Source organism: Balaenoptera acutorostrata, chromosome 8, assembly GCF_949987535.1.
Source record: "Balaenoptera acutorostrata chromosome 8, mBalAcu1.1, whole genome shotgun sequence".
Lineage (NCBI taxonomy): Eukaryota > Metazoa > Chordata > Mammalia > Artiodactyla > Balaenopteridae > Balaenoptera > Balaenoptera acutorostrata.
The window spans coordinates 91,574,405-91,596,580 of NC_080071.1; the positions used below are offsets into that span (position 1 = coordinate 91,574,405).

General features: G+C 48.5%; 1 protein-coding gene across 12 annotated transcripts in view; it reads right to left on the reverse strand.

The window, feature by feature from the left end:
• Positions 1–22,176, reverse strand: part of COL6A3 (collagen type VI alpha 3 chain) — a 93,692-nt gene that overhangs the window by 24,592 nt on the left and 46,924 nt on the right. For all 12 annotated transcript variants that reach the window (XM_057551149.1, XM_057551154.1, XM_057551158.1 and 9 more), the window contains 23 exons: positions 21,421–22,035; positions 19,589–20,188; positions 18,609–18,946; positions 17,422–17,500; positions 16,270–16,415; positions 14,839–14,931; positions 14,273–14,326; positions 13,208–13,279; positions 12,034–12,060; positions 11,899–11,943; positions 11,726–11,779; positions 11,209–11,271; positions 10,530–10,595; positions 10,043–10,096; positions 7,796–7,831; positions 7,136–7,198; positions 6,577–6,639; positions 5,191–5,253; positions 4,241–4,303; positions 2,738–2,788; positions 2,511–2,546; positions 1,968–2,030; positions 876–938 (listed from right to left, as the gene is read on the reverse strand). In XM_057551149.1, the coding sequence (XP_057407132.1) occupies positions 876–938; positions 1,968–2,030; positions 2,511–2,546; positions 2,738–2,788; positions 4,241–4,303; positions 5,191–5,253; positions 6,577–6,639; positions 7,136–7,198; positions 7,796–7,831; positions 10,043–10,096; positions 10,530–10,595; positions 11,209–11,271; positions 11,726–11,779; positions 11,899–11,943; positions 12,034–12,060; positions 13,208–13,279; positions 14,273–14,326; positions 14,839–14,931; positions 16,270–16,415; positions 17,422–17,500; positions 18,609–18,946; positions 19,589–20,188; positions 21,421–22,035 (2,807 nt within the window). The remainder of the gene's footprint in view (positions 1–875; positions 939–1,967; positions 2,031–2,510; positions 2,547–2,737; positions 2,789–4,240; positions 4,304–5,190; positions 5,254–6,576; positions 6,640–7,135; positions 7,199–7,795; positions 7,832–10,042; positions 10,097–10,529; positions 10,596–11,208; positions 11,272–11,725; positions 11,780–11,898; positions 11,944–12,033; positions 12,061–13,207; positions 13,280–14,272; positions 14,327–14,838; positions 14,932–16,269; positions 16,416–17,421; positions 17,501–18,608; positions 18,947–19,588; positions 20,189–21,420; positions 22,036–22,176) is intronic.

The window sequence follows — 22,176 nt, forward strand, 5'->3', positions numbered from 1 at the left end:
AGGTCTAAGCATCCCGGGATTCCACCCCAGGGATACGCTCATGGCTGCCCTCGGCATCTCATCCCAGTGCGTGGCCACCGAGGGTCAAGCTGTCACCTCGTGGGCTAGCCAACGTCTTTCCATCCGGCTGCTTCTGTTCGTCCGTCCCCCGCTGCAACTGGACTAACCATCTCCTGTTAAAAGCTCCTCTCCAGATTAAACACCTGACTCTACCATCTTCTCCTGGGTTCAACCAATCCAACCATCTAACCTTTCTTTCTAAGGATGGTTTTTCCACTTCCTGAGTTATCTTTTCCATTCTTCTGTGAACCTCATCCATTTCAATGTCAGGAGACAGTACAGGAAGAAATGCAAGCAAGGAAACAAAGACATTCATGATGAAGGATATGGAAGGGCTGGAGAAAGGTGCCCTCCTGGCTCTAGGTCACTAGTGGGGTTTCAACCACTAATCAGTAGCTCCCTTGGGGATTTTATAGACCAAAGGGAATCTTCCCCAAACCAAGGTCTATACTATAATCCTTCCACAAGATGCAATCAAGAGATATTCAAACATTTTCTCTTTAGTTTGTCCTCAACACAAACCTCAAACAAACCTACACCAGGAAATTGTAAAGGCAAATTACGATACACCCTAGATTATAGAGTTCCATGTGAAACTTGCTTTAAAATTTTCTTGGTACTCTAAAGCTCAAAAGCTCTTTTCTCTACCGTGGTATCAGAAGGGAAGTGGTTAAAAAACAAACAAACAAACCACAACAACAAAAACGCAGACAGGTCTTTTGTGAGGAAAAGAGATAGTGGAAAGTTTTCAAGGAGGACCATGTATAAGGCATCCAGTCCTCGGGCAGCTTGATTGGAAATGGGTAGGTACTTACAGATGGCCCTGGGTAACCAGGGTCTCCCTTCTGGCCAGCTATCCCTGGAGGTCCTGAATTTCCCTAGAAGCAGAACAAACATTGCTCAATTGTGGCAGAAGATGGAGCATTCTCAGCTTCTGCAGCTGGAAGGGGTGGTGGAGGTGATCTCGTCTAATGTCCCCCATCACCACAAGGAATCTCTCACTTTAAGAGACCTTAAGTGTCTCCAAAATTCAGGTATAGGGACAAGTGGCCCTAACAAAACTGATGTGCATCTCCCACAACTCTGTTCTCTGGCAGGTCAAGGTGAGAGAGATGCTTGCCTGAGAACCTTTAATAAGACCACTATGGATGCATAAGAAAGCAGTAACTGACAATTAATTAGCTCACTTTTCGATGCAGATAACCAATCCAATGTTTTAAAACTCTACCGTGAGTAATAAATGATCTAGTTTGAATGTCCTCACTGAGAGAATTAACAGGATAATTACAATGAATTTCACTATATTTTAAGCTAAAAATAACTGTTAGAAGCCTTTACCCAATTCTAGGGCACAAGTTGCTAATTCAAGACTCAGGGTAATCTTAAAAAGATGAGTAAACATCCACTACAGAGGATAATCCAGAATGAAAAGTAGCTTAAGAAAGAGGAGTCTTTTCATGGTGGGGAGGCGAGAGAATACATGGTCTCAGCCTGGCTCGCCCCTGAACTTGGAACCCTGGTAAGCACTTCGTGCAGCTCATGAAATCCTGTCTCCACACCATCTGGTGGGCATGACCAAATATGTCTGCGCAGACTTCTGATGTCATTCATTGTGAGACTTGAGTCCCCCAGCACCATGCGAGGAGTGGACCATGGGCTAGTGACCTTTGAGACGTATTAGACGAGGGGGCCCTCCAGACCTCCCTCTAAAGGGAGCGTGACCAAAGGAAGACAGCACAGACACAACTGCAGGGTGTCCTGAGTACATCCGTCTAAGGCTTAGGATTCCTGTACTCCCACCCCATACGATCTCTGGCCAGGTTGCAAGTGAAGAAGGGTAACTTTCAAAGAAGCAGTGGAGTCTTCAGTGTTCAGACCCGCTACCAGGAAGGTGCAGGCAAACTTACCCTTCGGCCTCTGATGCCTTTGGGTCCCAGTGCTCCGTCTGTCCCCGGCTCACCAGGATTGCCCTGGGAAGAGAGCCAGGAAGCAGCACATTAAGCTCTGAGAGGCAGGTCTAGCTGAGGGTCCCCGGGGGCCTCTGTACCACACTTCCCAGAGCGGCCAAATGGCTCATTTTGATGGATTTTCCACCAAGTTACCGGCGCAGCTGTGGCATTTGCAGACTCAGTCTAAGCTTACTGAACTTGGACTTAGAACTTACATTAATGATGACATCATACAGATTATACCGGCATCTTAGGGTTTATAAAGTATTTTATTGCAGTGCCACTTCATTTAATTCTCACGAGCACCATGACAAGGGCACATTGTCATCTCCATGTGACTGATGAGGGAGTGTCTTGGAGAGGGTGGGCCTTTCCCAAGGTCACTTGATTAGTAAGTGTCTGACTGAAGACTAGACCCAAGATATGGCGACCTTCAGTCCATGGTCACATCAGACTCATCCTAAAACAATGCTGCTGTTTACCCCCTAGGGGAATATTTACCTTTGGTCCTGGGTATCCGGGGAATCCTCTTTCTCCCTATAAAAAATAAATGACTCAGTGTTTGGTCCCAACTTAAAGTCATCTAACATAAATTATTTTCGAGCAGAAAAAATATATCCGTAGCGTCACCAAGAGAAAAAATTCACTACATTACAATTCAATTTTGAGAGATAATTCTTTAAAAATACAGCATGTCAGAAGCTCAAGAATCCTCGGCAGACACATACTTTTTTGCCTCTGCGTCCTTCACTGCCAACTCCATCTCGTCCGTCATCTCCCTACGAGTGGAAAGACAGTGTTACTGCAGGTGCCCCTGTCAGGCACACCATGACCTTCTTTTTCTAAAGCCCTGAGCAGTGGGTCTTTGCATCCCTGGAATGTTCCCAGATCAAGGTACAGCTCAAGGAAGAGTCCCTAGTCCTATCCCACCTTACAGTGCAAACAAGACCGCGTCTGTACTAAAGAACTACTACGAGCTATTGGTAGAGATGCTGTTTGGATGTAGAATCAAAGACGCATGGAACCAGGGAATCGTAGAGTTGATAGGACTCTTGAAGGCCACCATGGTCTATGCATATATGAGTCTTTGATTCTACTTCAAAGCAAGAACGCAGGACTCAGTCTCACACCCTCCTGAGTCTTCTGTGCTCAGCCCTTACTCCCCTCTCCCCGGTGCCCCTTCCCTTCCTTCCAGGTCATGCCTCTAGACTGCCTTCCTTCCCCAAACCCACTTCCCTGTACTTGGAGATCTGTCCCTACCACTCTCTCCTGGGGGCTTTCCGAACTGGACACTGTTGATTATTTCAAAAGAATCAAAAGAATTTGCATGAAATATACATTAATATCTCTAAAACATGCACAGAACATGCTCCTTAGTTAATTTACAGTTTTAAACAGCTAAAGAGCTGTGGCCCCAAATTTATTGAAACAGAATCAGGAAGAGATTTCATTCAATGGTTTGAGTAGATTTTAAAGTCTGATTTTTTTTTTCCCCTCTGCTTCTGAGACAGTAACAGCAATGGATTTTTAAATTTCAGTTAGCTGTAGAGAAATTACAAACACAAGAAAAGTATTTTCAAGCTTTGGGATTGTGAATCAGATCAACCTGGTCCACTTATGTAGTTTTTAGGTGTAATGACTCATTTTACAGAAAAATTCCCAATGTGCTGGAGATTTCTTTTTCCTGGATAGAAACGTATGTTACAACATTATTGCAAGAGAGCAATTAGGGTGTTTTTAAATAACTTTTTTTAAATGAATTCTCAAAGTTAGAATTTCCGTTGCTGGGATGTCTCATTCAAAACAAACCGTTTCAATCTGAATTGAGATCTTATCAAAGCCCATTCCATTTTAAACCAAGGACATTTATTTCTTTGCAGAAAAACTCCATCTAGTTGAGCTCCAAAAGCATTTGCAAGACCTGAAATGAAGGTGGTTCAAGGGTCAGTAAACCCCCACATTCACGTCTCAGAAAGAAATCAAGAAAAAATGTCTCTATTCACTCCCCCTCCAGTGAAATAAAAATTATTTTGAAACTTATAAGCAGCAGGTTTCACTATGTTCAATCACATCCCCAGTAATATCAGAAGCAGCTACCAAGCTGTCTCTCTGTGGAACCAACCCAAGTTCCAATGACAAAGGCCAGCCCAGCACAGGCCATATCTCCCTGCTTCCTGAGCACCTCAGCAGAGTCAGCGGCAGCCTGGGCCCCGTGCACGTGTTGATCTTACCGTCTCCCCACGAGGGCCCCGGTTCCCGATGCTTCCCTTGGGTCCTGGATCTCCGGGCTCACCCTAGACATAAGAAACAGGGCTGAGACACCTGCGGGTCTGGGACGATTTAAAATGCGATTCCAAGCCTTGCCCTTGTTCTGGGTGACATCATCGGTAGGGTTGCCACAAGCTGCTAACTTCACCTTTCAGATGTTGATGTTAATGATTTTTTAAATTGCAACGTCCACGTGTGGACTCCTGGAAGAGAATCCAGGAAGGCTTGTGTTTGTTCTTTTCATCATCATGGCCCGGGGACGTGCCGACGGGGAGGAGAGAGAGACGGGAAAGAGGAAGGCGTGGAGTCGGCAGTGAAAGCCAGTGGCCCCACGAGGGGCAGAGAGGCAAGGCTGGAGTCACATGAACACACGGCTTTCCCTGAGAAAATGCTGCTTCTCAGACCGGTTATGACGAATAGTCGCTGTTCTCAAGGCTCATAGAAAGGCAGCCTGCACGGAGCAAGCTGCTGTTATCCAAAGCAGCCGGGCTCTGGGACCCTTGGATTAGCTGCACGTGGCCAGCGGGGCTGCTGTGCACAGTCAATATGCAGAGAATATTCAGCGCAATACGGAAGTGGTCCTAGTGCCGCTCGTGTGCTCCAAGGGCCCCGAGGATGCTGAACTGTCCTCACAAGCCTGGGCGCGAAAAGATACGGCAGTTCAGCAGCGGCTGGCAGTGCTGGTTATGAGAACGCAGGCCAACCCACAGCACACAGCCCATGGGTGCCCTCAAGGCGGGGAGAGTGATCCCACTGGCCCATCCACTGTCAACAGGGAAGGCCTGGTGGAAAAGACCAGAGGGGAGGAGAAGGGATGTGCAAACCAAGCAGCTGGACAGACTGACAAACGAGGGAGCGATGACATGGTGTCTGGCCAGGCCCCGGCCTGGGGAAACACGAGCTCCAGACAAACCTTTCTTCCCAGGGGCCCGGTTCTGCCACGTTCTCCAGGAGCACCTGCGGTCCCCCCGCTTCCCTGGAGCACGAGGAGAGGAGAGAGTCAGTGAAACATTCGCCCTCCAAGCCAAAGCGTCAGAAGCCTGCCTCCCACAAGCCCCACCCCACCCCCTGCTGCCCCCCTGTGGAGGTCAGATCCTGCAGCTCTCTGCCACTCTCAGCCCTGGAGACCCCAGTGCAAACGTGCACGGAGATGGCTTGTGCAAACCTAAAATATGAGTGTGACCAGTTTTCACAGGTGTGCACACATCTCAGTAATTAACGTTCACCTCCTAAGTTACAGACTAGGGGACAAACACCCGGATTTATATGGCTTTGCCTCCTCTCCCATTCCACACCTCCACAACGAGCACCTGACTTTACAGGTGTGGGAACCTATACACACTTTCTCATCGAGTGAGTGAATAAGTCAACAAAGGGACATAGCTCTTAAAATGCAGTGCAGCCTACAGAGCCCAGAAATGACCCTGACAGATGCAGCAAATCCAGATGGTGGCAGCTGTTTGTACTGTGAACTATTTGAAGAGCTTCAACTCACCCCGGCATCATCTTAAATTCTTGACTAATCAGAGTTTAAATAAATATTTAAAACAAAATAGGTATTTATCAGATTTCAAACTTGGGAAGGACTTTCCAAGCAAATAGGGACTCTCACAAAGGTCCCTCCTTCCCCTGTAAGACATTTTTGTGCATTTATGTAGCCTCAGGCCAGTTCATTGCCAGTTTATTGGTCATAACTAATTTCTGTAACAAGTTATAAGATCGCTCCCTGTCCCTGGCAGACCCAAGGGACACCAGAGTATGGGCACCCGGTCCTAGCTCAGCTACACCATGTTTCTGCTCATCATCGATAACAGCCAAGATAGATGTTGATGTTTGCAGTGACAGCGAGTTTAAGGAACATCTTCCATGTCGAACTTGAGGATGGGGAACTCCTTACACAAATACCAAACCACAGGGGCAATTTCCAGGGGCCAAATATGAAATAATACAGAGTAATCTGAGACTATTGGTCGATTCATCTGATTTCCTGCAGACCCACCCTAAGACTTCTGCAATGAGGCCCCTCCTTCCTTTGCTCACCCCCCAGGTGGCCTATGTTTGGAAGGGGCAGCATTGGGACTTAGCCCCTGGAGCATCAAGAAAAACGCCCTCTAACTTCCTCAGGGTGAACGAGCCAGTTGCTCTGAGGACTGAGGTTGGCCCCAGGTCTGTGCTGCCAAAGAGTCGGGCTAAGGGGTCTGTCTCCTGTCACCCTTCACGAAACATGGAACTCTCAGCCTGCTGGGACAACGTGCTATCCATTTAGCTAAAGAGAGGGGTGGGATCAAGACAGACTTACCCGAGGTCCAGGAATGCCTTGTTCACCGATCAGGCCTGGAGGACCGGTGAGACCAGGAGGACCCTGAAAAAGTCAAATGCCAACGTAAGTGCTGTGTGGAGGTGACACACCATGACCGCCATAATATCCACACAACGGAATATTATTCCACCATGGAAATGAACAAAACACTGACACCGGCTACAGCATAGATAAACCTCAGAAACATGGTGCTAAGTGGAAAAGCCAGACACAAAACCTATTAAATGATTCCATTCATATGAAAGGTCCAGAATATGCAAATCCACAAAGACAGAAAGGAAATTAGTTGGTTGTCAGGAGCTGGGGGGAGGGGGCATGACTGCTTAATGGGTACAGGGTCTCCTTTGGGGGACGATGAAAATGTTTTGAAACTAGATAGAGATGATAGTCGTGCACCATTGGGGATGTACTAAATGTCACCTTAAAAGATTAATTTTGTGTTCAGTTTTGTAAAAGCAATGGTCACCTCAATTTTTAAAAAATGGCAGGGCATCTGGGAACATGTCACAAGGCACGCAACCACACCGGGGGTACTGACCTGTGCACCTCTGGTCCCCTGCTCTCCCACAGAGCCCTGCTGGCCGGGACCGCCCTTGTTGCCCTTTGAAACAAGAGAAGATGTAGGGAAGGGTCAGCCCTCTGTCCTACAGTCACATCTGCACAAGGGTGCAGGGAGACAGTCACAGCTGTACCAGGGGTCAGAAGTGAGAGCACCATAACTCCAGGGAGAGACATTCAGTACTTGGAGCCACTTTTCACTCTTGGGATCGATTCTCACTCTTCCGTCACCTTTTCCTCAAGATGACTTCATGACATGAAGCTATCTCGGACCCAAACCTGTCTTGCACAGGTGAGAGGACAGAGCCACCAAGACATGTGACTTGCTGATGACCAGGTAAGTGGGCACGTTGCGGGCAAGAGGCCCCCAGGACGCTGCCTCCCCAGTCATCTCCCTTCCCTTCTCCCCTCCCCACTGTCACTTTCATGTTGATAATCATTTCCACCGCCATCATCGTTTTTGCAAGTCTTATTGAAGAGGCTAAATTTAAGGAGATGGTAGAAAAGATGGGAGCTACAAGCTTTGATGGCGAAGGAGAGAGTAATTTTTAATTTGTGGGTGGGGTGGGGACCATCTCCCGAGAGCACACAGTGACTGACATTGTGATGACAGCAAAGAGATGGTGACTTTGAGGCTTACCTTAGCTCCTGCTGGTCCCCTTCGGCCAAAGCCTCCCTGAGGAAGAAATTACACAAATGGTGAAAGGGAGGCAGGGAGGCTGGGGGAGGCCAGGCTCCCTGGGACTTAACCCGCACCTTCACGACACCCACTGGGCCCCAGACACTGTGCCTACCCAGCCCAGAGGAAACTCTCATGAAGGGACACCTTTTCTCCTGCCCTCCCCTCGCCAAAGTTTTTCTTCCACGCTGCCCTTGTCAGTTATCCACATAGAAGTTTTGAGGATGACTTCAGACCTGCCAACCAAAATAAGGACCCCTCGGACTGCACGGCCCTAGACAGTTCCAAGTAAGGAATGTGAAACAGGAATGTCGATCTGTCTATTTTTCTTCCATTTTCCTAACTGGAGGGAGAGGTAAGACGTTAATTATAATGGAAGGGAGTCCCAGACTCTCCACACTGTCCCGGCCAAATATAACACACACTCGGTTAAGTAAAGTATTCAGCGTGGGCATACGTGAACCTAAAAGCCCGGCTGTACTTGGTTTGGGCTCATGACTTGGCAACGTCTTCCCCGATGCTCCAGAAATGAACCTTAGTTCAAATAAACGTGGGCTTGCTCTTAAGTAATCCATTAATTCCCACCTCAAGATGGCTTCCTCTTCAGTGGAAAGGTTTGGGGTGGGAAACCATCCTGGATATATCTTTGCAAGGTTAGGGGTTGAATTCTGGAGCCTGTGACACACCAGCCTGTTACAGGCTTGGCCTATCTTCTGCATCCACCCAAGAACCACCTTCTCTGCTCCCAGTGAACAAGCTCCATGATCTTCTAGGGCCACCATTCTGCCCTGATTCACTATAATGGCAGCTTCTTTAATGGAAGACCTTGGCCTCCTTCCAGGGATGACACATGGACAAGAGGGGGAAGGGCGTGGCCAGGCCAGTCTCCACAGAGTAGCAATCTGCCGGCCCCTTCCAAAGGGGACCTCACAGAGTATGACCAGAGGCCACCTGTGCTCAGACCACATGAGGAGTGAGGTAGCCCAGGCGAAGGATGCCTTTCATCTGGGCGTGAGCCTGGCTTAGTGATGCCCTAAGGGAAGACAGCCCTAACTTGACCCCACTGATTTCAAACCCAAATTGATACCCTGTGCATAGAATTAACACGAACTGTATGCTTGACTGTATTTTAAGTCTCTTCATGGAAACAAGCTTTGGCTCTACTCACGAACTAAGTTGTTCAGCATATTATAACAATGGAGTGTTTCCTCATGTTTTTTTTTTTCATTGTAGAAATCAACAGCATTATTCAAAAATAATACTCAAAAGCTTTTAAGATAGCATTTTCAAAATTTAAGTTTTCTTCTGAATTTTAAAAGCAAGGTTATGCCCATAGTGTATCATTTGCCGAGGGGTGAGAGTGTTTCTTTTAAAAGCCCTTGTCAGCACATACCCTCTGATCGTCAACTACGGATCCCTAACCATGTGACTGCCACGGGGGAAAGGGCTGAGGGGGCCCCGATCTGGCCCCCATCCCCAGCCAGATGCTGAGCAGAGACACCTGTCTCAGGCACCCACCAGAGCCCTGAACTAGCTCTGAACTAGCCCTGAGAATTTACAGACGTCCAGACACATCTTCTCCCAGCTAGGAGGTCTGAGCTCTGTGTAACCCTGGGCCCTGGAAGCATTCAAACAGCTTCCCAAAGATCATTTATCTCCCTTTGGCTTCAGCAATTCTTCAACAAGACTCAAAGATGAGGCACGCACTGAGCGGTCTACAGCAGGCATTTCTGAAACGTCTTGAAAAAGCAATTGCGAGATGCAATTCACTAGGAAATTGACTCTGGTGTCACTGCTGGAGTTGCAGCAGTACCAGAAAAACAACTATCACACAAAACAAATATACACCTCATCAGCCTCCCCGCCCTTTATCCCCTCACTCCCTCTGTATTTGTGTTTCTGTTTAGATTTTTTTAAACATTCAGTGGGATAAAGCCCGGCCAAATATTTGAAAGCAGCAAAGATATTACTTTTAAAAGTGTCTATTCAGTATGTTTTGGAAGGGGAGGGAAGCAGGCTGGGGGAGCCCAGAGTGAATGATAAGAATGAAAGGTCTGCAGAAGCAGCAACACGTGGGGGACAAGGGTTTCCGAAATCACCTTAAATTCCCTAAATAAAAAGTTGCTGAGCAGCTCTGCCCCAAACAGTGTCTAGCAGAGTTAAGTAAATATCACCACAGAGCCCCCGCAAACCCCAAGAGGTACTCACGCTTTTCCCAGGTTCTCCAGGCCCTCCAGACACCCCATCTGCCCCAGGGAGACCCTGTCATGGGAAAGAAAATTAACGTAAGATTCTCGTCTCAAAGAAGAACTTGTAACTCAAATATCGCACAAGACGCTGGGGAAAAGGAATGGATACACACAGGGCCAGTCGCACACTCTGGGGGTGCCTTAGACCCAGGTGCACTCTGCCCCTCACAAGGCTTAGGCTTGATGAGCACTTTCTGGAAATATCTATGGGGCACAACTCTGCCGAGAGGAAGCCCCTCTTGGGAGGGACCGTTTCTGTCCCTCTTGGAGACCCCTTTGCGAGCGTGCACGCTGGCTTCCCGGGGCTTGCTGCTCCCAACCTCAGCCTTGTACATCCACAGCCTTAAAGACCACGTCGCGGCCTCCGGGGCTGGCAGTGAACCAGCTTGAGTTTAGTTTCTCGGGCTCTCGGCACAGGGGGAGTCTAGGTACACAGAGTGCTGTACCATGGGGCCGATGTCTCCGGTTTCTCCTTTGGGTCCTCTCTGCTGGCTGTCCTGTCCTGAGTTACCCTGAAAAGAGAACAGGTCCGGGAATAAGCCACGTGTGCAGGGAAAGCCGCTGCTGCTGGATCAGTGACCAGGAAAATATTAGTGATGGTTTGAATGCCAGTCGCTTTGGCCACATCCGATCCAGATAACGCCCATCCCACCCTGACAGAGCCTGACGTGGGGTCAGCAATCACTCTGAGCCCCAAACAGGGGGAGCTGGCTCTTCCTCCCCCAGGAGGATGGTGGCCAGGCTGACTCTTGCCTTGTCCTGGTCTGGACCAGAAGAGGCTGGCCCAGCGATGGTCACTTGTTGACAGGTTTTATAGACCCATAAAGCAAGAAAAGCTGCAAACTCTTCCCTTTTCCTAAAGCAAACTTAAAGTGTCCTGAGACCACATTTTAGGGAAACTTCTCGGGTCTTCACATAAGAGGCTTTGCAAAGACTTATCTTCGCAGCGAGAGAGCAAAGACTTCTCCAGCCACCCCAAAATTCTAAGAAAAGGGCTAACCACATATTTTGCCAACATGTTTTAAAGCAATTTCAAGAGTAAAATTCTTCCTTTCAACCCACTTCTCTCCACAAACCCCTTCCCCAGACTCAAGTCTCAAATCGGTGACAAGGATTTCCCCTTACCGGGTCACCTCTGATCCCAACATCTCCTCTTTCTCCTTTGCCTCCTTTGGGTCCTTTGTCACCCTAAATAAAAACCACAAGCAGAGACTGAGAATTAGATGAGTTTCACATATTTATCTCACCCTCAAAATTGTGTTCTTCCAATCACAAATCTTAAAAAGAACAGTGTTTCAGCATTTACCATTTACTCATTTGCCATGAAGGTAAAATTATTTCCAGATACTTCAGGCAACCCACAAGTATTTATTGGGGACCCACTCTGTGCCAGGCGCTGGGGATTTATTTCAACAAAACACACTCAGTCCTTGCCCAATGGGACATACTCTCCAAACAAGAAAATATAATGTAAATATGTCACAGCTGACAAGGGACATAGGAGATGCCAAGGATGCACCCCAGGAGGTCAGGGAAGGCTGCCTGGAGGAAGCAGTCTTAACATACACAAGTAAAAGAAATAATCCTTAAGTGAAATGTTCATAGTTTTTCCATGACAGTAACACTGCAGAAATATACTTACCCTTCTTCCTGGATTCCCTTTCTCTCCAGAAATACCAGGCAATCCTTTGTCTCCCTGCCAAAGACAATGATAAAATGTCATTCCTGGCACAGCTTCTACCACAGACTGAGGTGTTAGTCACTGGAATCTTCAGGACCAAAAGCAATTTGCACTTAGAGTGTAAAATCACTTACATCTTCACCGTCAAGACCATCCAGACCAATTTCTCCTAATTCACCCTGTGAGGGGACAAGACACACAGGTGAGTGTAAAATATGGCAAAACACTGGGAAAGTTTTAAATATAAAAAGAAGAGCAAGCTTAAGTACCTTCTCTCCTGGGAATCCACGAGAGCCCTAAAAGGGAAGGGAAAGAGGAAACATTAGCTCCTTCCCGGAGGCTGAATAGAATAGGCTAGAATAGGCTAAGGGCTCCCCCCTCCCCGTCCCCAACTTAAAAATCAGTGTCTGGGGCTTCCCTCTGGCTCACTGGTTAAGAATCCACCTGCCAATGCAGGGGACACGGGTTCGATCCCTGGTCCAGGAAGATCCCATGTGCCGTGGAGCAACTAAGCCCGTGCACCACAACTACTGAGCCTGAGCTCTAGAGCCTGCGAGCCACAACTACTGAGCCCGTGTGCCGCAACTACTGAAGCATGAGCGCCTAGAGCCCGTGCTCTGCAACAAGAGAAGGCACCACAGTGAGAAGCCCGTGCACAACATCGAAGAGCAGCCCCGCAAACCACAAGAGAAAAGCCCGCGCACAGCAGCAAAAACCCAACGCAGCCAAAAATAAAATCAATAAAATAAATTTATATTAAAAAAAAGTCAGTGTCTGAAAATTGACTGTTAGAGATTCGTCTGTTTGGCTAGCTCTCTCTCTATCACGAGGGGATCATAAAACTAACTGGCCTGGACCTGAGCACTTGGGGAGTGTTGGCTCTCCGGGCAGGAGGGCTGGGCGCTGAAGGTCAGGGACAGGGGCTCCAAGGAGGCCCCTCTATAACATTGCAGTGGCCTGTCTCTCAAACTGCAGCAAACTGAGGAGAAAGTTCATCAGCCCTTGACTCCAAGTATTTCACACACAGAACCTTCCAGCACATGAGTCCTTTCCCTCTGTCTCCGCCCCCCTCCACTTCCCTCACTCCTCCCAGGCCCAGGGGCTGAAGCTGCCGGGCACTGGCCTTCTCTCTGCCCTGGCCCACATTCTGTCTGTCCTCATCAGTGTGTCCTGACTGCTTCACATTGCCATACGAAACTGTTTCTCCAACCTCAGGCTCCCTTCCCGGCACGGTGTGCGCTCCTGAACCCGCCACACCCTGGGCTGCCTCTGTGCGAGGCCACTGGCTGCCAGCGCTGAGCAGAGAAGCCGGGGCAGGCATCTTGCTTCCCCAGGAGGCACTGGAGAAAGTGTCCCCCTTCTGCACGCGCCACCGACCGCCCTCTCCCCGCTGGGGCCTGGTGCTATGGTCCCCTCCCCACACCTGGCGTCACCGCACTGTACCTTTATGCCCCTCTGCCCGGGGCAGCCCTGGAAACCTTGCGTGCCGTTCACACCAGGCGGGCCGCGCTCACCCTGTCAGGAGAAACAGAGGCATTTCGCAAGTTGGAGCTTCTTGTCACGTGTCTCCACTGAGTAGGGAGCCCTGTGAACGGCATGCGTTAGGAAGCGGTCCACTGGCTGGCGGGCTGATCTGCCAGGCGGGGCCTCCAGCATCCCCGCCGCGGCCCCCGCAGGCCGACCTCTGCACAGCGCCTTGAACCTGCAGTTCCCTCCCCTGGAGGGGGTGGGGTCTGGGAGTGTCTGCAGCACAGAGGGCACCTCCTGGTGGGCGGAGGATAAGCAGGCCTCAGGGTACTGGGTCTGGGTGGAGGCTGGGCCCCGTGGAGAACCCTCAGGCTGGCTCTCCTCCACATGGTCCTGGGCTCCCAGCTCTCCAGTGGGGTCCGGGCCCAGCCCTGACACCCAGCACTGCCGGACGGTACCCTGGTGGCTTCAACTCCTCCCGCTGGGGCCCTCTCTCCCCATCCCAGGGCTGGGCCTTGTTCTAATGTCTCAAAAGTCCTCAAACCACTTCTGGGCAGGATTCTGCTTCCCGAAGGCCCTGCTTCAGGCTTTACCCACCCCCAAATGGACCCCTTGGTGACTGATAACCCATACCGGCAACCGCCCTCTGGGAGGCTGCCCTCAAAGGGCGTCACCGCTAAAATCCTGACTGGGTTTCCCCTGCACCCCCGGCTCCAGCGGCCTCTCATCTCTGCCTGGATGTCTGAATTTGGTAGATGCTGGGTTTGCCATCCTCAGTGGCCCTCTGTCTCAGAAGCCATTTAGTCCCTCCCTCGGAGATGGAACACATAAAAACCTGCACTTCCTACCCACATTTGTCGTCCTCAGACTAGTTTCCTTAGTGTAGAAATCTGAGTCAAGTTGTTACGAAAGTTAGAAAGTAATTTTTTTCTGGTGGAAAAGACTGGAAACAGAACAGATGAAGAACCCCACAATTCAATCCCAACATGTAAAGAACAAGGAGGGAACAAAGATTTAAGGAATAAAATAACTTTTACTTACAGGTCCACCCTCGTCACCAGGATAACCTCGGTAGCCATCTTCTCCAGGAATACCCTAGAACAAAGTAAAACGTTTCCTTGGTTAAATGCTGTGGATTTCTCTGTTTCTTACTTAAGCATCTCTTCACCCCCCCTGCATCTGGTAGAGCGGTGCTTTCGGTGTCCCTGGAACGTGACAGTTTCCTACTCATTATTTCAGTGCAATTGTTCTATCAGGATCTTTAAGGCTCTTGATCTACCAAGAAATCCTGTGCATTTCCTATAACTTAGAGGTAAATGTGAAGAATCCCTGCTGGCCGTCCTAGAGAGGCTGCCAGTCAATGATGCCACTGGTCTTAACATAATTTTATAAAATGAAGAACCAACGCATAAAAGAACCCAGTGGAAAGGGAGGAGGGAGCAGACACAGGGACAGGGTCTGCCCCTCAGATCTGTCCTACAGCACAGCTAGTTCCTTCTCCTCCCTTTTCCATCCCCCCACCATCATAGCAGAGAAATTCCCCAGCCAAAGTAATGACGGCTCTGAAATCTAGTCTCAGGCGTAAGAAAAGGGTAAAACCACCATACCTTTGGCCCAATGCTGCCAATGGGCCCTCGGTCTCCTCTTTGTCCAGAGCATTTGCAGGGAACCCCACAGCAGGCTTTCTCGGCAATGTTGTCCTACCAAGACAAAAAACGAAGTTCAGATCTCAATAAATGTCTAGAAAAAAGGCATAAATGTGCTGTCTGAGGACTGTGGCATCCACAGCGAGAGATAAAGTCACCTCCTACGGCACTCCCTTGAAGGCTTAGCCATTGGTGGGTAATAGAGTGTCACAAATGGACTCTGAAGAGCCACCAAAGATAATGGCGTCTTATTCACAATGTCACCTCTGGCTGGGCCTTATTTCTAGAAGTTTCCAACATAGATATTCAAGCTTCAGATATTAAGTATAGCTTACATATTTTTAAGCTTCAGAAGGCAAAACCTGACAAACCATTGCAGATGGCCAGGATGGAAGGTGGTTTCAGAGCAGAGACCATATGCCCTTCCCCAGAACCCTGGTCAGAGTCACGGAACACAGTGCCAGCCTGGAGGAGACCTGGGAGCAGCTGCGGGGTGGGATTCCTGCCTCTGAGCCACAAGCACCGCACCGCCCATCACCAATGATTCCAGCGCCCATCAGACACCCTGGACATTCCCTCCTATCCCAGCCCCTGGCCTTATACAGGGAAGCGCACACCCAAAGTACATTTCCACCTGCTAAACTCATGATGGTCAATGCCTTTTCTTGCTGTGAATTTCCTAGAGTTTTCACTTTCTCCCATGTCCTAGGTTTGTCAATTAACTCAACTTCCTTCCACTCAATAAAAAAATCCAAATTGCAGCCCTGGGAAGAAGGTCGGAGGGCAGGAGGGAGTCAGCTCGTCCCATAGGGCACCGCTGCCTCCGCCAAAGAACCTCTGAGTTGAACACTCAGCCCCCTCATGTCCCAAAAGCCCCCAGCATCACCCCCAAACCCAGGCTTTAACCCCACCTGCTGAGAGGCTGAACCCAAGAGGATTAGGAAGCCTCATGGGGCACCCTCATTTGCTCCAAAGGAAACTAGAAGAGAAGGCAATGGAAGCCCATTTCCACCCAGAAATAGTCTTTCGTTTCCTGCATATTCTTGTTTTCCCTGTTTCCTGTTTACAGAGGGAAGGGTCAATCTCAATGTTATGGCTTCTCAACAGTCTTATAAATGAAAAGAAGTCTCATTAAAGACAGCAGAGGAAACTCTAAGGCGACAGCTACCTCGACACCCATGCCCGGGTGGCCATCTTTCCAGTTCTCAGATAGCTCCGTTTCCATGACTCATGTTATGGCAACAAAGAAGGTCCCAAGTAAATTACATGAATTAAATTGCCCACCCAGTGGTCTCTCCTCCATTTGCCTGGTGATAGCAGACTGCGTTATCCTGAGATGCCCAATATTGTGCTATCTAAACCAGTTTGTGTGTAGATACATAAAACACTCACAAGTTGCTCCGCTAGTTCATAGTCTAGGTCCAGCAAGTTCAGTCTCAGGGGCCGGTTGTACATGAATCCTCGCCCAAACTCCAGTTGCATCAGCTGCTCCAAGTTGGCGACACGTTCAAGGCCCACCAAGATCAGAGCTCGGACGCCTGGGGGCACAGGTACACTTAAGAAGCCTCGCCTAGGCATTCAAGAGCCACAGCACTTTTCCTCCTGACTCTCTTTTATTTTTTAAAGAAAACTTCAGTATAAAATTTGGCCTTGAACTGAAACATGCTGAATCACACTAATTAGCTGCTCCGAAGAGTTGGAATACTGGAACTCTGGACTCCTCTGAGCAATTGTTTCTGATCTGTCAGTAAGTAAATGGATTAATGTAACTCTAGGAAACGACACCATGAAGTTTATTCGTACATAAATTCTCAAGCTCTGGTCTTACGTAACACAGGTATCCTGTAGGAAGAATTGAAATCCCACATCTCCAAAATCAGATGATAGCAGGTCTCATCTCCATTGCTCTGGAAACACAAGCTAATAAATAGAACATTCCTATGATAAATTATGCTTCAACAAATTCTTCTTAAACCTCTAGTGTTGACATCCACTTTTTTGATAGCCAGCGCTACCAAATTCCAAAACAGTTGAACAGTCAAATAGTACATCTGATAACAGGTATCCTTGCAAACCAGTCACCTTAAATTTGGAAAGTATGCTTTCCAAATTTTATGTGAAAGTGTATCTTTTCTTAACGTTGGAGTATTTTTGAGCTGTGATAACTGCAAACGGAAAATACAGCAAGATTTTTTGCTATAAAATTAATTCCTAGTTTATATAATACAGCCCAATGAATCAAAACTTCACGTTCTTTTACAAAAGCATCATGCTTTCTAGATGTTCTACCACAGGAATGAGCCTGAGACCCCATGGGGTCTGTGCCAGGACTTGGTAATAGAGCTGTCTGTGTAAGTATGGGATCCTTGCTGCCCCATCCTGTAGCCCCAGGCAGGCGACAGAGGACCAAAATGCTGGGATGAGGTATCCTCCAAGAGAAGCCGCTCTCCCAGAGGGTCCCTTAGCGGAGTCGTTTCTCTCTAGCCCAGCAGTGCGCCTGCCTCCCCCAGGTTTACTTCTCCCATAGAAAGCCCCAGAACCCACCTTCTTGTCGGAGTTCCTCCGACGCTCTTTGTAAATCAGCCAGATCTCCATCCACCCCATCAGTAAAATGAATGACCACCTGAAGATAAAAGATACATCAAGTGCCAGCCAAAAGTAAAAGAAACATCACAGACCCTTGAGAGGAGGATTAGCCAGTCCAAAGCCTCCACCTTACAGCAGAGGAAACTGGGGGCCAAGGCTGAGAAACAATCACCCCATGTTCATAGTTCCTTGATACTGTGCAATAAATGAGGTATAAAATAAATGGGTATAGGGTAGGACTTGATTTATTAAAAAGCACAATCAACAATAGAAATAAGAAGTTTATCTCATTCTCTTATTTAGGGGATGTAGTTTCTAGAAATCATGCGTATGCATGTGCGTGTGCATGCGTACGTGTGTGTTTGTGTGCCCGTGCTGTAGGCTCCAAAATTCATATTTTGAAGTCCTATCCCTCAGTGCCTCAGGGTGTGACCATGTTTGGCAATAGGACTTTTAAAGAGGCAATTAAGTTAACTGAGGTCATTAGAGTGGGTCCTCATCCAATACGACTGGTGTCCTTCTAGGATGAGGCGATTAGGACACAGACACACACAGAGGGAAAACCACATGGAGACAGAAGGAGAAGACGCCATTTCCAAGCCAAGTTGAGAGACCTCCAAAAAAACAACCCTGACGCCGCTCTGATCTCAGACTTCCAGCCTCCAGGACTACTGTGAGAGAATAAATTCCTGTTGTTTAAGCCACCCAACCTGTGGAACTTTGTTATGGCAGCCCTAGCAAACTGATTGTGTGTGTGTGTGTGTGTGTGTGTGTGTGTGTGTGTGTGTGTATGAACCAATACCGAGAAAGAGAGAGAGAAAAGTAAATACAAATAGAGAACATAATGCATTTAATGGGCAGGACTATGATTAAACATGAATTACCCACAAATTCAATGCATTCAAGCTTAATTACTGATTTCCAAGATTTTTTTTAGAGCTTTAGTAAAACTAGAAGACGATATCCCATTTCAGCCCAGTTGATAATAAAGGACTCTTACATATAGGCACCACCAACCCCATCAAACATGAAGAGCATCTATAGGAGAACAGTTTGGGGAGGGGGCTTCCAGGCATCAAGGTTTGCCCCTGCCCAGTAAAACCCAGAGATGGCACAGGAAGCAGAAACGAGGCAGCCGTCCTCACCTTCACACTGTCTGGCGAGGCCTGCCGGAACTTGTTCTGGTAGAGCTTCAGCGTGTCCGCAGTGAGGACGTAGGGGTGCTCGGTGCGCATGTTCTGGAACTTCTCAAACAGCTCTGGCTGGTACTCAGCGAAGTCAAAGGCCTCCACGGGGCCTGAGGGCGTGTTGGCCACCACGGACACCCGCACCGTGGGCAGCTGGCTGCCGCTGCAGCTGATTCTTTGCATCTGGCTGATTCTATTCAGGATGGTGTCCATCTTGGACTCAAAGCCCCTCTGAGCCACAAATACGTTCTGATCTCTTGAACCATCAAAGCCCAGAATCACATCCAGGTTACAGACTGTAAAGGGAAAAGCAGGCCATGAGCTCGAAGTCGAGCTGCCGAGATGTGTTCAACCTACAGGCACAGCTCGGGACGTGGACCAGGACACCACACTCAAGTGCAAAATGGGACCTTCTGTGTATGAGCGCTGAGAAGCAATTACATCTGCCTCTCTCACTGGGAAAACTCGTGCTGACTCTTAGGAGCCAAAATTGTTGGCCATTCAGTATGTTTGCTTTGCTGATATTCATCAGCTTTGGCATGGTATACAGTCAGTGTCTATCTAAATGCATCCCGAGTTTGTGCTTTAGACTAAACACACTTGAGAAGGCAAACACTCTGATCTCAAATAATTGATCTAATAAACCTACAAACAGAAACAGGCATCAATCAGTCTGAATTATTTAGGGGATTAAAGAGTAGGGGGTGGGGAGTAAACGTGGTAAGAGCAAGAAAGGACAGATGTCCACCCCTATCCTGGAACCACATACGATCACAGTGGTAGGTGACAACCAGGACCCAACCCATGCGGATGTCAGTCAATGCCTGACACACCAGATGCTATAGGAGCCCAGAGGCCAGCGCTGGGGATCTGGGTAACCAGGTAACTCACCAACATCGACAGGACATGGTTGAAACTATGCACCTAAAGGGCATTACCTTTGGAAACATCAGGCACACCAGGACATAAGGTTTCATGCATCGCGTCATGCAGAGTTTCCAAAACCTGCTCGCTCAATTCCGACAGCTCCTGGACGTTCCCCACTCGGAACGCCGTGGCACTGTTGGACGCGACCTTCCCAACCTCCTCTGAGTCGATGTTCCTCACGCCCACCGCAAACACTTTGACGCCTCTCTGGGTGAGTGCCAGGCTCACGTCCTGGGCATCCTCCACCGACCTTCCTCCGGTGATCACAAAGGCGATCTGTGGGACTCTCTGATCCAGGCGGCTGCCTGCCTCTGGCACGAAGTGATTCAGCCGCAGGTGCTCCAGGCCCACCTTGGTGTTTGCGTGCCTCCCCCCTTTGTAGACCACCTTGTTGATGGCATCGATAATCTGCTCCTTGGTGGAAAAGTCCTTCAGGAAGAATTCATCAGTGGGGTCAGAGTTGTACTGGACCAGCCCCACTTGGATGGAATCTCCCCCTTCATAAACCGTGTCCACAATTTCAGACACGAAACGGAGCACTTCCTGGAAACTGTCCCTCCGGAAATTGATGGAACCATCCAACAGGAACACGATGTCTGCTTTCTTTTTCTCTAAAGATGATTACAATGAAAAAAAAAGGAGAAATTTGGTTTTTATATCCAGAACAAAAACACAAAATGTAAAATGATTAAAATAAGGCATTCCTGTAATTCATTCACAGTGGACACCTTGGGCTCTATTCCATGCCTCTAGAGTTCCTGAATTCACAGTCCTCAAAACATGTTTAGGTGATAAATGATAAATCACCTAAACAAAAGGAAAGGAGATGTGAAAACTCAGCGGAACTGAGTCCCAGTTGTCCCGATCAAAATGAGATTATGCCATGGATTCAACAGTCCGTGATATCAGGGGTTTTAGGAAATGCCACTACACACTTTCCTCCTGGTCAAAAATAAATGATAGTGTCTGGAAGGAGTTGGGGGAGGTGTGCTAGAGGCGGGGAAAGGGAGGGCTGGGAGAAACAGATTGGAAAATGGGAAGCAGACTCCGTGCACCTTTGGAGGATCATCAGCCAGCATGCCGAGAGCTTTGTTGGAGCCTGTGAAACTCAATGACATTGGAGATAATTCCCTAATTCCAATCAAGGGATCAAGACTGGAGCAGAGAGAAGGGGAATCCGGAGCAGTGTGAGATGTTCCACCACCAGCACAGAAGGAAGACATGAAAGAGCTAAGTGGAGTGCAGATGCCCCATGGAAAACCAACCCTAATCATTTGCTCCAGATGTCTGAGGGGCTATCACCTGGGGTAGGAGCGAAGAAAGACGTGGACTGGTGGAGGGACTCAGTTCGCTCTTGGCAGCCCCAAAGGTCAGACCCAGGAGCATGAGGTCAAAGCTACAGGCGGACAGCTCTAAATTCCCGGCAATACCAGTCCAAAGAAAGAGGGTTGACTGGACCATGACCCCACCTAGGAGAGAGGCTGACTTCCAGTCATGTTCGGAGGGGTGTGGATTGAACAACTTCAAAGATGCCATTTTATTCTGAGAGCCAATGAGTCTGTGGCTAACCCTCAATGCACTTTTATAGAACCTTTCAATGGGGCTACGATTAGCCTCATGGAAACTCATGGAAGAATCAATGACCATATGCTTTCTGAGATGCGTTTCCTTCTATTCCTCCTACAATTTCAACTGAATTATTTTTCCCGTATTTAGTTTCTAATCGTATGGCAGCCACAACCCTGAGAGAAGAAAACTATTAAAATGAATGCTAATTGCTCTTTTTCAATTATAAAAAATAATTGGTGCCCCGCTCTGTAGTCATGGGTCCCACAGCTCATACCTGGCCGTGAGGGAGAGGGCGTGTCCACTCCCGGAGGTGCAGGGGTGACCTTGGAGGGTCCAAAGGAGTTCATGACCCTTTCTTCTATGTTGGGGAGCTCTCTGAACTCCCGAACCGTGAAGACTAGTCTGGAGTCGTTGGTGATGGTCTGCAGCTCCATTCTGTCAATGTTTCGGTCTCCTATCCCTAAACTCACAATCCCCGAGGAGCTTATCACCTGGGAATACCTGGTAACATCGTCCTGGGATTTGCCACCCAGAAACAGAACCAGGTGTTGGGGCACCCCGTCTTCTATCCGGCTCCCGGCAGACTTGACAAAGAAATTCCTTGCCACGAATTCCAGAGCTTTGCCAGTGTTCAGCGGAGAGCCCCCTTTGAACCTCAGGCGACGTATGGCATCCAGCACACTGGCCTGGGATTTATAGGTCTTCAGGTAAAACTCTGGGAAGACATCATTGCTGAACTGCACGACCCCAATTCTCACTTTATTAGGGCCAATGTTAAGTCTCCGCACGATCCTGCTAACAAAGTCCCGGATGTGTGCAATGCCGTCCGGCTTCACGCTGTCAGAGCTGTCAATTAGGAAGACGATGTCTGCAGCATCACTCTCCATGGCTGTGGATGAAAAGGAAAAAAGAAAACTCAGTACAAGACTGGCACTCATCTGGTTTCATTTCTGAATTTTGCTCTATGTTGCACCATAACATCAATTAACATGAAAATTATAAGCCAATGTGCATGTGTTTATCTCTTGGG